The following is a 17,093-nucleotide window of genomic DNA, read 5'->3' on the forward strand; positions in this document are numbered from 1 at the left end:
TATATTTTGTACTTGACATACAAATAAGTCTCTTCTTTTTTTCCTGAAAATAAGAATCAAATATGAAAATAAGAATTAAATATTTTTAATGAACTTTGTATGTTGATAATATAATGCTCCACACTCTGTCAAGATACCCATATAATATTTAAGTTTATTTTCTCTGTATTACCTGTAGAGTTGACAAGTTGACAGGGACATATTTTTGAATGCTGTATGTATGTTGTGTTTAATTCTTCTAACCCATTGTATGCAATCCTTAAGAATTTTCACAGATATTTATTACAGATATACACTGAATATATTGTGTTAAGTATTATTCAGTCTTACCTCTAGAAGACCATTTGGTGACTAGTGTTAGGCTACAGTGTTAAACTAGAGGAAAAAATCAAAGTGAAGAAATTCAACAAAATCTGCCACAATCACCTTTCATACAGGTGGAGTAATTAAAAGATGTAATGGCTGAGCTACAAAAAATGGAGATAAACACTGGAAGGAATACAGAAACAAGGAAACAAGGAAATAAGTGGCATCAAATAACTTATCTGTCTCTAGTGACTATCTAGAGTATATAACTTTACTATTACTGAAAAATATTTTCTCAGGTGGATGATATACCATATTTTTCTTCTCAGAGAAATATAAAAAAATGCTGGGATAAGATTCTATCCACATTTGAAAAATGCTCAGGTCACCAATCTGTGGCCAGATGTGACTGTAAGCATAAAACTGAGGAAAATATACTTCAGATGTTCATAAAAAGGAACTGTGGGTCCTTGTAAAGGAAATAAGAGGAACAGACTTCCAAAAAAGAGTATTATGTGAGAGTTTCTAGTACCTAGGTCAGCTTCAATGGCTTGCTTTGGCTTTGGATGTAGGCATTTTTTCATAATGGTTCTATTTGGCAAACTAATCAGTGCCTATAAGTTCACAGGGATACAGTTTTGAACTCTTATGAAGAGGTAGTAGGAAATGGACTGTTAAACCCCACTCGATGCTTTGAAAATTTACCTCCTAGTGTTCTTGAAAATTATTTCTCCTGAGTGGAGAGGAGTACAAGGAAGGAAGTAATTAACTGAGGTAAGATGTTCCTAAAGGGAAAAAAAAAAAAAAAAAAAATACAACTAGAGTTGTACAAGTTGCTTAAATCAGAACATTTATAGATGATTTGGGGGAGTTCAGAAGCTATAATCCTTAAAACTCATTTCTTCTATGTTGTTACAAGGTAGCTGATTGCCTTACTGGCAATGAACAAATGGGAAGACAAGTGTTACTTTGCAAATAGAAACTTAGGAATTTTACACCCCTTGCCATCTTCAAAAGAAAGGCTTCTGGTAGTTTCTGAAGAGCATATTCAAAGAAATAACATTTTTTGTTTTAAGTTGGTAATTTTAAAAACTACTCCAATATCTTCTATATCCCCTTGTGTCCTTATAGTTTGTTTAGAGCTATTTTTTGTATATGGCTGAGTCTCAAATTTTCAATTTTTCCAACAGTGAAACAGAAGATAACCACTACTGACCCCAATTATAGTCAAGATTGTACAGACTTATTCATATATGCTGAATGATTTGGTCTGTAATAACAATGCATATATTTATAGAATTCTTCTTTTCTACCTCCCTGAAGCTACACACTGACCAAGATAAAGGAGATGGAAATTTAAAATACATATTAACAGGAGATGGGGCTGGCAGTCTGTTCATTATAGATGAAAATACAGGAGATATTCATGCTGCAAAGAAATTGGACAGAGAAGAAAAGTCCCTGTATGTGCTACGTGCCAAGGCTATAGACAGAAAAACTGGAAGACAAGTGGAGCCAGAGTCTGAATTTATCATTAAAATCCACGATATCAATGACAATGAACCAAAATTCACCAAGGACATGTACACCGCCAGTATTCCGGAGATGTCTGGAGTTGGTAGGTAAAAACTTATCCTTATGTAAAATACAAATGAGTTTGAGTTGCTTTGGAACTTAAAAGTAATTTATTATTTGAGGCACTTAATACTAGTTTCTGTGAATATCCATAGAACTGTTTTTGTTGCCAGTAATATATCATAAATTATTGGCTTCTGCTTTTATTTATGTGTTTCATCTTCAACTACTTTTTAATACTTTTTCCACACTATAAGCTACTTCTTACTTTTAAGTCCTACAGAACCGTCAAGGTAGCATATATGGTGTCTTATAAGTTGCTACATAGTTTTGCCACAGTTTGTATAAAATGTATCGTCTTTGTACATGTAGTCTAATTTACCAAATATTTCTGCACCTTTAGTCATAAACAACTTTCAGCATGTAAGTATGTAAAATCATTAATGTATCAAAATGATGCAAAATATGTTCCTACAAATACCTAAAAATTAGTTTTGGGTTTTTTTGCTATGTTTTTTAAACTATTTTTCTCTTTGGTATCAATATTAGTATTTGTTGGTGATGTTATTTTTAATATGGACTTGTTTGTCTGGGGTTTTTTAAGATACCAAACATATGAACCCCTTCCCCAAAGAAATAACTCTTTTTTCTTTTTGTTTTAAATATATTTTTTTCATGGATAAAAACTTACAGCTATTCACAACTGCTGCACTGAAAAAAAAAATGTGGAGCAACAGTAGAAGATGGGTGAGAACTATAGCATCAAAGGAAAATAATACTGTCAGTTTTGTTCAAATACTATAAAGTGATAGATAATATTCACCTACACGCATGCATCAGAAGATATCATGATTGCCTAAGTGCTCCACTCTTTTACAGCAGAGACAGTCTCTCTGAGGAGTAAGCATAAAATACACAGGTTATGGGAAACAACTGACAGGTAAATTGTCAAGAGTTATTTACTTATCATGAATTACTGTAATGGTCTGCAAAATCAGCCCTAGATTATGGCATTGCTAAGAGAGACAATAAGATACCAATCAACATCTGTGACTAATATGTATCTTTGCAAAAAAATTTCCAGAAGCTAATAATTATCTCTCAGGACAGTAGCAGAAGTATAATGGAACAGGACTCTATTTTATAACTCTCTTCTATAATCATGAGAAGGGAATACCTACGCTACTATGTATAATGCAAAGGGTCCAACAATGCTTCACAGAATCACAGAATCATCTAGGTTGGAAAGGACTTTGAAGATCATCTCATCCAACCGTTAACCTAACACTGACAGTTCCCAACTACACCATATCCCTAAGCGCTATGTCGACCCTACTCTTAAACACCTCCAGGGATGGAGAGTCCACCACCTCCCTGGGCAGCCCATTCCAATGCCCAACAACCTGTTCTGTAAAGAAATGCTTCCTAATATCTAGTCTAAACCTTCCCTGGCGCAACTTGAGGCCATTAACTCTTGTCCTATCGCTTATTACTTGGTTAAAGAGACTCATCCCCAGCTCTCTGCAACCTCCTTTGAGGTAGTTGTAGAGGGCAATGAGGTCTCCCCTCAGCCTCCTCTTCTCCAGACTAAACAACCCCAGTTCCCTCAGCCGCTCCTCATACGACATGTGCTCCAGACCCTTCACCAGCTTCGTTGCCCTTCTCTGGACACACTCGAGTAATTCAATGTCCTTTTTGTAGTGAGGGGCCCAAAACTGAACACAGTAATCGAGGTGCGGCCTCACCAGTGCCGAGTACAGAGATAAGATCACTTCCCTGTCCCTGCTGGCCACGCTATTTCTGATACAAGCAAGGATGCCATTGGCCTTCTTGGCCACCTGGGCACACTGCTGGCTCATGTTCAGCCGGCTGTCAATCAACACCCCCAGGTCCCTCTCTGACTGGCAGCTCTCCAGCCACTCCTCCCCAAGCCTGTAGCGCTGTTGGGGGTTGTTGTGGCCCAAGTGCAGCACCCGGCATTTGGCCTTATTGAAACTCCTACAGTTGGCCTTAGCCCATCGTTGCAGCCTGTCCAGATCTCTCTGCAGAGCCTCCCTACCCTCGAGCAGATCAACACTCCCACCCAGCTTGGTGTCATCTGCAAACTTACTGAGGTGCACTTGATCCCCTTTTCTAGATCATCAATAAAGATGTTGAACAGGAGTGGCCCCAAAACCGAGCCCTGGGGGACACCACTCGTGACTGGCCTCCAACTGGATTTAACTCCATTCACCACAACTCTTTGGGCCCGGCCATCCAGCCAGTTTTTTACCCAGCAAAGTGTGTGCCCATCCAAGCCTCGTGCAGCCAGTTTTTCCAGAAGAATGCTGTGGGAAATGGTGTCAAAGGCCTTATTAAAGTCAAGGTAGACAACATCCACAGCCTTTCCCTCATCCAATAAGCAGATTGCCCTGTTGTAGAAGGTGATCAGGTTTGTCAAGCAGGACCTGCCTTTCATAAACCCATGCTGACTGGGCCTGATCATCTGGTTGTCCTGCATGTGTTGTATGATGGTACTCAGGATGAGCTGCTCCATCAGATTCCCAGGCACCGAAGTCAAGCTGACAGGCCTGTAATTTCCTGGATCATCTCTCCGACCCTTCTTATAGATGGGCATCACATTGGCCAATTTCAATCTGTTGCGACCTCCCTGGTCAGCCAGGACTGCTGGTAAATGATGGAAAGCGGCTTGGCGAGCACCCCAGCCAGCTCCTTCAGCACCCTCGGGTGTATCCCATCCAGTCCCATAGACTTGTGTATGTCTATGTGATGCAGTGGGTCACTGACTGTCTCCTCCTGGAATGAGGGGAGATCGTTCTCCCAGTCTCTGTCCTCTGGCTGAGGAGGCTGGATTCCCTCAATACAACTAGTCTTGCTATTAAAGACTGAGGCAAGGAAGGCATTAAGGACTTCAGCCTTCTCCTCATCACTTGTTTCCATGTTTCCTCCTGCATCTAGCAGGGGATGGATACTCTCCCTGGTCTTTCTTTTGCTACTGACATACTTACAGAAACATTTCTTGTTGTCCTTGATTGCTGAAGCCAGGGTAATTTCCAGCTGGGCTTTAGACTTCCTGATTTCTGCCCTGAAATCAGGAGGTTCTTTTAAAGGTACATGGAAACAGAAACAGTATTACCATTCAGAGTTTAATTTCCTTATAATCTGTGAGGAAAAATGTTGGCAGTGCACCTGTCATATTTAGTTTGAAATATATTTGTAAGGAAGGAACTCCATAGGAATAGATAGCATAAAAAGCATGATGTCCATGTTTAACCTTATCACTTAGTCCAACTTCATTAGTGAATGGAGAAGCATGAATAAAAGAGATCAGAATAAGATCCAGTGCTTTGTTACTACCTGTGAAATTTTAAGTCTGTGAAACATCTATTTGATGAGGATGATGATAGTATAAGTACCATTATGTACTTTAAGCTGAAAAAGTGTCCATAAAAGACCAAGTAAAAGTGAATTTTACTGTGAAAAAAGAATTAGAGGAAAAGAATTTAAACAGTAAAAAAAGCCCCTTAGCTTCCAATATCAAGGCAAAAAAAAAAAAGGATCTGAGTTACTCCTTGCTATGTTTAGTTTATATTTGCATTTGGGGATATAAAGTCTATACTGGAATGGATATTTTTAGCATTTGAATTTGAATGAGTAAAAGTAGTTTTGCAATTTCTTAAATAGCAGAGAATAAGAACTCAAATCCCCATCAGTCCATTCAAGAAACAGAAATTCTGTATTTTTGAAGTCAGTCATAAGAATGCTAATTCAACAGTCAGGATGTACATATAGGTAAATAAGGAATACACAAATATATTCCTTCTTGGAGTCCCTCTGTCCTATTCCTCCAGATAAGGGAGCAGATTCCGTAAGTGAAGAAAGTAACTTGGGAGTGAAAATGTGAGATTCTTGTTGTAGGTGGAATACAATTCACAGGTGATCAAGTGGTACTCTTATAAACCTTCCCATAAAGCACACAAGAGAACACATAAAATACATAATGAAGATAATGTAGTTCTTGAAATATCTAGGCAAAAGAAAGCTATATGAATGTAAACTAGCAAATATGCACTGGGCAGCACATACAACAAAATGCAGGGAAAAGAAGAAAAAACTGATACAATGGGCTGTGGAAGTAGCTCCTGGTTCATACTTCCCACAGTGGCTAGGATATCCATTAAAAAATCTCCAATGCATCATGAAAATGGCATTTAAGAAGTTGTAATTATTCTTCATTCAATAGGTATGATTGAATGAGCAACTACTAGCTTTTCTTTTGTCTATATATGCAGTTGAAATAATGCTTTCCTGAACATAGTGTTTATTGCAGAAAATCACAGATTTACAGAATTGTCAATTATGCAGGTAGGTTCATTACATCTCAACACTTAATCTCTTCAGTGGTTTTGTTATATATTGCTGTTCACAGATTAGGCAGTTGTCAAATAGATGTCCAAAAGTCAGATTTTGTAAGAAAGTAGGGCCAAACCTCTTAGTTGATTTTGGACTGTAGAGTTTAAAATGGAATTTGAGGTTGAAGGATTGTGTAAAGTAAGTCATTAAGGAAGAACAAACTGAAAAATTATTGAGTGAGGAATGCATATTAAGGTTATTGCTGCTGTGAAAGTAAGTTCACCTGAAAGAAAAGGACAGAAAATATTCTGAAAAAAAGAAGGAAAGAAGGAAAGAAGGAAGGAAGGAAGGAAGGAAGGAAGGAAGGAAGGAAGGAAGGAAGGAAGGAAGGAAGGAAGGAAGGAAGGAAGGAAGGAAGGAAGGAAGGAAGGAAGGAAGGAAGGAAGGAAGGAAGGAAGGAAGGAAGGAAGGAAGGAAGGAAGGAAGGAAGGAAGGAAAGAAGGAAGGAAAGAAGGAAAGAAGGAAAGAAGGAAAGAAGGAAAGAAAGAAGGAAAGAAGGAAGGAAAGAAGGAAAGAAGGAAAGAAGGAAAGAAGGAAAGAAGGAAAGAAGGAAAGAAGGAAAGAAGGAAAGAAAGAAGGAAAGAAAGAAAGAAAGAAAGAAAGAAAGAAAGAAAGAAAGAAAGAAAGAAAGAAAGAAAGAAAGAAAGAAAGAAAGAAAGAAAGAAAGAAAGAAAGAAAGAAAGAAAGAAAGAAAGAAAGAAAGAAAGAAAGAAAGAAAGAAAGAAAGAAAGAAAGAAAGAAAGAAAGAAAGAAAGAAAGAAAGAAAGAAAGAAAGAAAGAAAGAAAGAAAGAAAGAAAGAAAGAAGACTAAGATCACACAAGATCCCTAGAATAGGACGATCATCTTTACTAAGACTATATGAGATGACAAGTCAGTGTAGTCCTGCATTACCTTCATAGATACTTAAGATGATGAAGGTTATTAGTTATAACCATATATACACAGAATCTTGCACACCTAACCAAATAACTTTTCTGACTGGAAACAACTATACACTATACATTATACACATTTTAAGAAATAGATATACTCATGATAAGCAGGTTAAAAATTTGTGGGGAAATATCAGTTTCTTCCCATCCTCCACTTCCTTCCAATTTTGTGTCTTAAGATATAATTTTGTTCTTAAATATTATATTTATTATGTTTGCCAAGCTCAACAAATATGACAGCACATATTTATGAAAGCTTAGGAAAATGTCATTAAGATTGAGAAATTGAAGAAGAATCATCACTAGCAATGTTTCCAGCTGTGTCTGTATCTGTTATTCAAATGACATATCATACTACATATTTCTCACTGTGTTACTGACTACTTCTTGGAATAACTAGATCTAGAGCACACAAGGGAAAATGATAGTCAACACCTCTGTCAGAATGTGTGATTTTCAGTACCAATAGGCAAGCCTCACTCATGTTTGACTAGTTTGATAGTAAGAACAGTGAAAGTGTAACATTCATTTTCAGCACAACCTATCCAAGCCTAGAGGGAAACATGAATGCTTATTTGTGCACTAGTTTGTGCTAATCCTATGTTGTAATATCTACACTGCAACCATCAAGCTATACATAAATTACCCTTGCTATGACTAAATTGGATCCAGTCATATCACCAAAAGCATTATGGGTATACTTAAAATGCTGTGTAGCAAAGTTAGTACTGGAAGCAATCAAAACCACTGAAGTGAGCTGACTGCAGTGTCATTTCAGATAGCTTTTATGGAAATGATCACGCTAAATGCTCACAGTGATATCAACTTAAAAAATTAAATGAGAAAGTTAGTTTAAGAGATTCTAAAACTCAATAACACAAAATTTCTCATTAAAATCAGCTACTATACTGAAGTACGGGAGGATAATAACTGCTGTAGCTATATTTTTAAAGAGTGCTAGAGTTGACTAGAAGAATCCTGAGATTTATGTCAGACTAGGTAAATTGATTCAATAAAAAATAATTCCAAACAATGAGGAAAAGGTGCTAGACAGACCCATAAAGGTTAATCAAAACATAATATAGCAAGTAAAGGAACAAAAGTTCCCTTCAATATTTTAAATTTATGGAATACCAAAGTTGTAAAATACAGTCTTGATCACAATGAAGAGCAGGTGGATTTGAAACATGACTTATTCTGATTTGGCTTTAATTTAGAAATACTATAAGGAAACTTCAGAAAATCTAAATAGATATTATGCACCTTGAGATAATCTTTTCATTTTCTCTTCATGTAGAGAAAAAGTACAGCCCTGATCATAGTTAAAATCTAGTTTTTTTCATCTTCAAGGCTTACGTGAGTAGAAGCTATTGTCCAAGTATTTTTCCAAGTGAAAGACGATAGTTAAAAAACCAAAATAAAATCAAAACTAGCCTTACACCTCATTGTGAAAACCACTTTTCTCAGGATATAAATAAAGTTAAGAAATCTTTAAAAATGGGAGTTAGCAATGAGATGTCCTGTGGAGTTCAATCTCTTTTGACACCTGGGTAAATATTACTACACCCTCCTGTTGCCTGCCTTGTTAATTTTAACAAGTAAGGCTTACCATTTTTTCTCATTAAACATCTTTAACATGCAGCTGATGAGTATTTTACAACGTGTTTTTAATCTTTGAATTGATCCTATTAAAAGAAGGGATAATGCCTAATTTAACTTGGCACTCATTACTTCATACTTAACTGCTACTTTCTAGATTTTATGGATCTAACCAAAGGCACCTCCTAGTTCAGAATTTGTAGAGGACAAGATGTGTATAATGTATAGAGGGCTACATTTTAAATGGCTAAATTTAAAATTTATAATTTTCCCATTAAATTACTTTTATTGCAAATACAATCAGAATAAAAGAGTTTTTCTGTAGCTGAACAATGAAGTTTGATAGAAGGACTATATATATGAAATACAGATATGGCCATTTTCAACTCAGGCATACAGGATTACAGCATGCCTAAACATGCATTGTATTTAACAGCTACTCTAAATAAAAGACATATACAAAGTACATACATACAAAGAAAAAGAGAGATGAAATTACAGTAAAAAGCAGAGGCTAATATGCATTAATACTACCATTTTTATTACCGTGTTATTGTGTGTGAGTGCAGTAGTATATACAGCAACATCAGTTACACAGTTCTTGTGTTAGAAGTTTCATTATCGTTGTTCACTATTTCTGTAGCATCTCTTGGGAATATATAAGCATCACAACTACTACTGGATTTAACTAAGTCTGCATTCTGATATTTAGTTTTAGTTACGTCATGTTTTCAGCATCTCATAATCATAAACACATATTTCTGAAGAACAGTTTGTCATTTTATATAGGAACCTCTTACAAGAACAAGTAGGCCTTACAATAAAAAAAAAAAAAAAAACAAAACAAAAAAAACCCAAACTGAACCATAACTGTCACGTTTGCTATTTTTGAATTTGCTTATTTCAGTAAGCATTAATCTACATATGTGTATAAACGACAAAATGGAGGCAGCTCTCATCTTTCATATTTCAGCAGGAAATAATTATATTTTCTCCTCTGCATATTTTTCCTGGTTTCAGGGGCTTATAAAACAAAAACTATGCAAGACTGTCTTGACTTTTTCACAATCTTATGAAAACTACTTTGTTAACTTGCAAAATTTCAACTTTATTTTAAACTTTATTTTAAAATTAATTATTGAGTTAGCTTTAAGAGAAAGACGTATTTCTAATAAATATTTTATGCCCAAGTTCGTATTTTACATTCAGTGGTTAAAATACAGTATTAGAATTTCTTTTAGTCAAACTAAGCATGATGGCAGAAATCCTGTAGTTTATACCCCCTATATTTCTGCATAGAATACACTCCTGTATTTCTGCATTTGTCACTATTCTGTAGTAGAATTTCAAAACTTCTGTAACTGTCAGAATCTGCATAGGGTTCTCATTTTTAAATGCAGTATTTTGAACATTTTTTAATTTATCTTCTTTACTATTCTTATACAAGTCTATAATGAAAAAAATCTCAACAAAATAAAGATAAAAATATAAAATAAGAGTTCAATGCATCATAATATTTCTTAAAATAAAACATCAAGGTGGAAAAGGCAAATCCTCTTTTTGTTAAACAGTTAAAAATATAAATCTAGTTTTAGAATAAATTTGGGGTACTTTGGGGTTTTGTCAGTTTTGGACATGCATTCTGTTACATACATGAATAGTATTTTTATTTACAAAGGCTTGCACTACATTTCTATTAAGAAAGCATATAGAATGCTTTATAAATATTTTGTATTTGACATGAGGCAGAACTTTTTCCAAAGAGTATGAGTGGGTGCTTTAAAACTTATTTCTATTTAAAAAAAAAAAAAAAAACAACAAAACAAAAAAAAACACTGGAATGCCAAAGGAAACTTATTTAGATAATGATTTTTTCCCCTTAAATTATTCTATCGTTTGTATAGTTATACATATAATATGGACAGCATTTTCCTAGCACAAAGGAGGCTTACTCTTCAAGGAACTTACTTACTAGAGCTCTGATACTATAAACAGGTTGTTTTGAATTTGTACAGCTCCATTGATTTAAACCTAGATGTAATGTAAGTGTTAGGATCTCCCTGTATGGACTTTATTTCATGATTAATGTATATAAGTTCTGTAAAATTTAAATGTCCATTTACAACTACTGTTTTTTTTTCCTGAGGTTTCTTCTGTTTAGTTAGATAAACAAAATCATATGTAATGTGGATATTTTGGCTCTTCAAGAAAAAAAATGAAACCATCCTCAGAGGAAAATCTGTGAGTTTACAACACTCCTAAATAGTTATGTGATCTCAAGAAACAAATAAACATACACTCTGAAAATGAAAAGCAATAGTTTCTTTTTAGGATCTAAACAAATGATGTAACTAATTTTTTACAATAACATTTTACGATGATTATCATTTTACAACTTTATTCAACATCCAAACATATGAAATTAAAAGTAAACATTTAATTTATATATTATTTTTCTCCTTCAGGGCTTTGTTAACTTTACATAAATAAATTTATCCATTAGTGATACTGCATTATACTTTGTTACCGACTCAAAAGAAACATTACAAAATTAATATAAGAAATCACATAAAAACATAATGTGTATATATTGTGTATATATATATATATATGAAGGTAAAGAGGAAACTTAAATAAATAAATCCTATTTATAAAATTCGGGAAATTTCTCATAAGTCATCAGAAATACCATAGTTCCTTTAAAGTTTATGTAGAATATATAAATACCACAAGTGAAAAAATTGAGACACTGCACATCCAGAAAAACAAGAGACAAAAATTGACTTTAACAAGATTGAAACAGTGCTTCTGAAGAATTCAGATTATTCATAAATTTAAGATTTACAGCACATTTTAACATTACAGATAACCAGATCTCAAGCTACAGACAAAAGGAGTGGTGCTCTTTTTCTTCTTTTTGTCTCTGGTCCTACTTGTGCTGTCTTATGCCTTACCCACTGTCCCTCTAAACCCAAAAGAAGAAAGTTTAAGGGGCTAAATCATCAGAAAAATGGATTGTTCAAGGTCAATATTCTTTTCCTGCTACTTTTGTTCCCTGGGTCAGATCACATGAGGTTAGATGCCAGAGCTGGTGCTAGGGAAGTGACAGGAGCATGCAAAGTATAGTAGGTAAAAGCATGAGAGACATTTTCATCCAGCAGTATCTAACCTCAGCTAAAAAAATCACTTGACATATTCATTTTTCTTCACCTACAAAATCCTCATATCTTCTAAATAGGGCTCCTCACTTTCTTTCTCATCTTTTTGCAGGGGGGAAATCACTCTTGGTGCTAGAAAAAAATGGGGTTTTGTAGAAGTGCTGTCAGCAAGTAAATGTAGCTAGCGCTTGCTGTAAATACAGGAACATATAAATAATTTCCATATTTCTGTCCCATGGGAATTGAGCCACTGTCAATTCATTGTTAGAAGTTTGTGACCTCCTCTGAGCTCCCATAAACCTCTACCTGCTGACCCTTCATGACATGCTGGTCTAAACTATTTCTCATAGGAAGAAATAAGATGACAGCAGTTCAAAGGCAGCAATTAGTAAACAGGATGGGTGACTTTTAAAGTGTTATATGTGACTTTAGGCTTTGTAAGCTGTTTTGCCTAAACTTTGGAGATGCAGTTTTAAGGTGACCATAAATTCATTTAGTCTCTGTATGTCTCAATTTCCCACCAATTAGTGGAAGACTAGAACAGCTCTACTCCATAGATATGTCAAAATGTGTTCAGCTACTGCAGCAACAGACATCACAGCACCCTTGGAGTTACAGTCTTTTTACCAACTGGAATTTTCAGGCCTGAGCTATGTTAAATGTGACTCCCCTTTATATCCCTCTGAAATGATTCAGTGCAATACTATTTGCCTGGCTACTCTATTGCAACAAATTTATTATTCCCCATTTTCTGTGTTCAATGAAAACAAAATGAAATAAAATAAAAACCCCAGAGGCCTTGACCTCTCTAGATTAGAGCTTGAAATTAACATTAAAAGTTCCTATATCATACTTACACTAAAAATTGTTTGATGTATCCATTTTCCTTCTTCTTATTTCAGTAGATTTCCAGCTATAACACTATAATCTCTGAAAAAAAAGCGTAATGGGCCTGAAATCTTTACATCAGCACTTTTGCTCACACTGCAGTGCAGTACAATGGGATACGTTCTGCCTTGTTAGAGATGCTGTCCTTCTGATAGGATGTTAAACCAAGGTCCTTTCATCTTTCATGGCTTCACATCTAAAAAGTAAAAATCCCATTGACATTCTGAAAATATTATTTCAGTCAGTATATATACCTCTTGATATGAACATACACCCTTCATACATTCTTTAATATAAACATGTGTTACAATTCACAACCCTGCGCAAACTGTTTTCAGAGCCACAATAAATACTGAGTTCCTATGCATGATGTCAGTTTACAGGCACCTAATTTATTCCCTTATGACCTCTTGCAGCTATGAAACACCAAATAATTTTGCTTCTTTTAAGACAGGTTACATTATAACAGGTGCAGTGAGCCCCTTCTCACATTTATGTGGCCATATTGGAGCCTGAAGCAATTGAACTGCTGGTACTAAGGACTGGAATAACTGGGACTAATTGACATTACCAATATTAGGAACACTCTGTCTTTATCAGAAGGAACATGTCGAGTATAGGCATAGATGTGTTATAACCTTTATTAAAATTAAAACATGGCAGATATTAAAATAAGCAAGTTAGTGGGGAGGAGGTAATCCCTTGTCTAAGGGCAGATGTTACTCTTAAAGTGCTAATATTAATGTCTCTATTATATCACATTAATGCACAGGGTTCTTTCCTGCCACCATGTAGTTAAGTTACTTGTGTAGTTTTAGGTGTCTGAAAAAACTCCTTTTCTTCATTTAAACGATTTTTGAGAATGAGATTTTTCAAATGTTGGATCTGTAGTAGGCTGGGAAGACTGGACACACAGTTCTAAGTCAGAAATTGTAATTAACTAGATACAAGTTAAATATGTTTGAGAACTGGTTATATGTAGCCATGAAAGAAATTTACAGATTATATTGAGAAGTATTATTTCATCTTTTCATTCTGTTAAATTAAAGCACATCTGGGATGCTTACTTAGTCTAATCTTCCGAAAACAGAAGCTTTTCAGTTGTTTTTAAAAGCAAACACAGCTTTCTGAGTGCTTGAATATACATTTCAGCTGTTAACGATATGCAGCTGAGTGTAAAATGTCAGTTTTATTTTTAAAAATCATGTACTTCCAAGTATTTCCAAAATGTGTAAATAAGATACAATGATAAAACAACTTTTTTTCTAATATAATATAAATTAAAGTAACTAAGCGTCACACACAGTAAAATGCACATAAAGATGCTTTGACATAATTTTCAGTCTTCCAAACACATAACAGTCTCATCAAACAGATCAATCTGTCACAAAATAAAGGTCCAGACTCCTACACCTTTATTTATTCTGTGTACCTCATTTCATGAACTATCCTCCTCCACCCCTAACCCTCAATTTTCATAGAGCTACTGAGAAATGAAAGCTTTATCTCCTATGAATCTGAATCATTAAGAATACTTCTATTACAGATGATTTAGCTGCATCATACCACCAGCCTAAGAGTAACAAGCTCAGCAAAGGAACATTGGTCCCCCAAAAGAAATCCACTATTCTCCCTAAAAGAGACCATTAAATGCCTCTCTACTGACATGGAAGGACTGGGAATGTCTGCCCATAATGGATACAGTACTGTTAAATAAGTAAATTTCTCACTAAAAATGTGCCCATATAAATATATATGTATATATGTACTTATAATAGAGATGTACGTTTATATATATTATAGAAATAAAATGACATTTCTTTCAATTAAATCATGAAAATTGATAATACATTTCTAACAACATAGAAGATGAATTATAGAAATGGTGGTTACTACATGTGGTTTTTTCTTTGTTCAGTTAACAATTCAGCTTGGATTCTATTATACATCACCATTTTTCTTTCTTGCCAATCATACGGTCATTTCAGTAATTTTCTGTTGTCATACATAGCTTTCACAAAGTTAAGAAAATTAAGGTAAGAAAAGTCATCCTGGACTATCTAGTCTAACTCCTATTTATTTGAAAACTAGTCTATATTATTCCCATTGATACTCATCTATTAGTAAGTACTTGGAACAAGATAGGTTACAGCATTTCTCATGGCAATCACCATATTTTTCTTAATGTCTAGCAACATGCACACCTGCAAGTTTTCACAGTGACAGCAATCCTGATGCTCACATTCACTTTATTTTCTATTATCTAACCAGATGCCTCGAAAGCTTTTCCAGAGTAGCTTTTACCTACAACCTCATAGATATGTGCCTGTGAAATTAAGATCAAGCATGATTAAGATCTGTGCAAGTATCAATTTCATTCCTTATGAAAGTTTTTCATGTCTTCATATTCAAAATACATATTGCTCACACCTCATTGGTAATTTAAAAACAAAACAAAGGAAAACAGCCTAACTTGCTGTCCACTGAAATATGTACATGTGTGTGAATATCCTGCATTTAAGAGTTGCTGCCAATAAACCACAAATTCTCACCAAAGCTTCCTGTCAGAAAGCCAACTCAATAGCAGTTACTTCACTCTGCTCTAAGGCAGATGATAAATAGCCCATCATAAATAAGGCTATGCACACAGTATACTAGAATCGTAAACAAAAAATCAAAATATTTATTTCCTCATAAAGTCAAAATATGTGACAGTTGTGAAAAAAACACCTATAAAATAGCCACCTCTGCAGCACATGAGGAGGGTGAGTGAGGGAGAGGACAAAAAAAAAGTCTTATATTTCATGATCTGGAAGACTAATACTTACTGACTTCATAAATAAGATTTTAAAAGATACTTTGGTTATCAGGAATGTGTGTCTACCTGAGGAAGATAAACTATTTAAAAGCATATGGCCAACTAATTTTCACTGACATCTAGACACCCCAGTATCTAAACCTTTGGAAATTAGCTCAGGCATTTCTAAGAGTATTTCCCAAACAAGCAGTTTGGAATCAATATCCTTAATCTTTTTCAACCAGAAGTTTTCAAATCTATGAGATTTGTCCAAACAAGATCATCCTCATAAATGTGTGTCATCTACTGTGACTGTAATCTTGCCATCAGTAGCCAATGCACTTGTGATCAATTTGAAAACATAGTGAAAACTCAACAGTCTTTAGCAGAACAATTCTGCATGTGTATCATTTGACAGATTATACTCAAGACATTTGAACACTTTTGAAGATAAATGAAATGTCTAGAAATAATAACAGAAAAGTCCCTAGAGTGGTTCTACTTAATATTCTAGGACAGGGGTTCTCAACCTTTCCTTCACCATGGACCCTCTTTAAATACCTTTTGTGGCCATGGACCACCACAACTTAATTCAAGATTTAAAGCACTAGACTGCATCAAATGTTTATTTCAATTTTCTCAAGAAGGGTCTTCAAATTTGGAGAGAAGGGGAAATAAGTTAATCTGTTAATGCACACACTCTTATTATAATATCTTTAATGCAATGTTTCCATATGAATTTGAAATAATAGCATCAGCACTCTCAAATGGCCAATTTTATGGTATTTTAACGTGTTAATTCTAAATTTGATGCCAAATTTACATTAAAATTTGCTGAAAATTTTTTACAATCCTTCTTACCTCCCTTCTTGTTTGTCTGTGTTCAGTCACCATATATGTTTGTTTAGGGGTCCAGGCCCACCACTTGCAGGAACAGACTTCAGCCCCATTGTGGTCCTAAAGAGGGCCATTGGGTTAAGAAAATGTCTTTAAGAGAAAAACTGCCTAGTTAAAGTGGGTCCCACCAACCATAGTAGCACTGAATATACTAACACATCTGGGCAGGCATGGGGGAGGGGGGTGGGGCTTGAGTATGAGAGGAGCATTGGAGGGAGGGGGCTGAGGGAAAAGGAGGCACAGTGCTTGCCGTGGGCCACACCAAATGTTTCCGGGCTGGACATTCCCCACCCCTGCTTTAAACCTTCATGGATCCCCTGTGATGACATCACAGCCCCCCAGGGGTCCATGAACCACAGTTTGAGAACCACTGTTCTAGGAGGTTATCAACGTGTATGTACACATACACACATATACATACTTACATCTATATTTACTTATATATACCCATGCAAGCCCTAGAAATGTTTAGTTTTTGTCTAAAAATAGTACTCTAACTGATGTAATTTTTAAAAAGCCCGTGACTA

At 35.1% G+C, this 17,093-nt stretch overlaps 1 protein-coding gene across 3 annotated transcripts in view; it reads left to right on the forward strand.

Moving 5' to 3' along the window:
• CDH9 (cadherin 9) overlaps positions 1-17,093 on the forward strand; it is a 79,247-nt gene that overhangs the window by 26,161 nt on the left and 35,993 nt on the right. For all 3 annotated transcript variants that reach the window (XM_074893001.1, XM_074893012.1, XM_074893023.1), the window contains exon 2: positions 1,630-1,924. In XM_074893001.1, coding sequence (XP_074749102.1) covers positions 1,630-1,924 — 295 coding nt within the window. The remainder of the gene's footprint in view (positions 1-1,629; positions 1,925-17,093) is intronic.

Source organism: Strix uralensis, chromosome 1, assembly GCF_047716275.1.
Source record: "Strix uralensis isolate ZFMK-TIS-50842 chromosome 1, bStrUra1, whole genome shotgun sequence".
In the NCBI taxonomy this organism is placed as follows: domain Eukaryota; kingdom Metazoa; phylum Chordata; class Aves; order Strigiformes; family Strigidae; genus Strix; species Strix uralensis.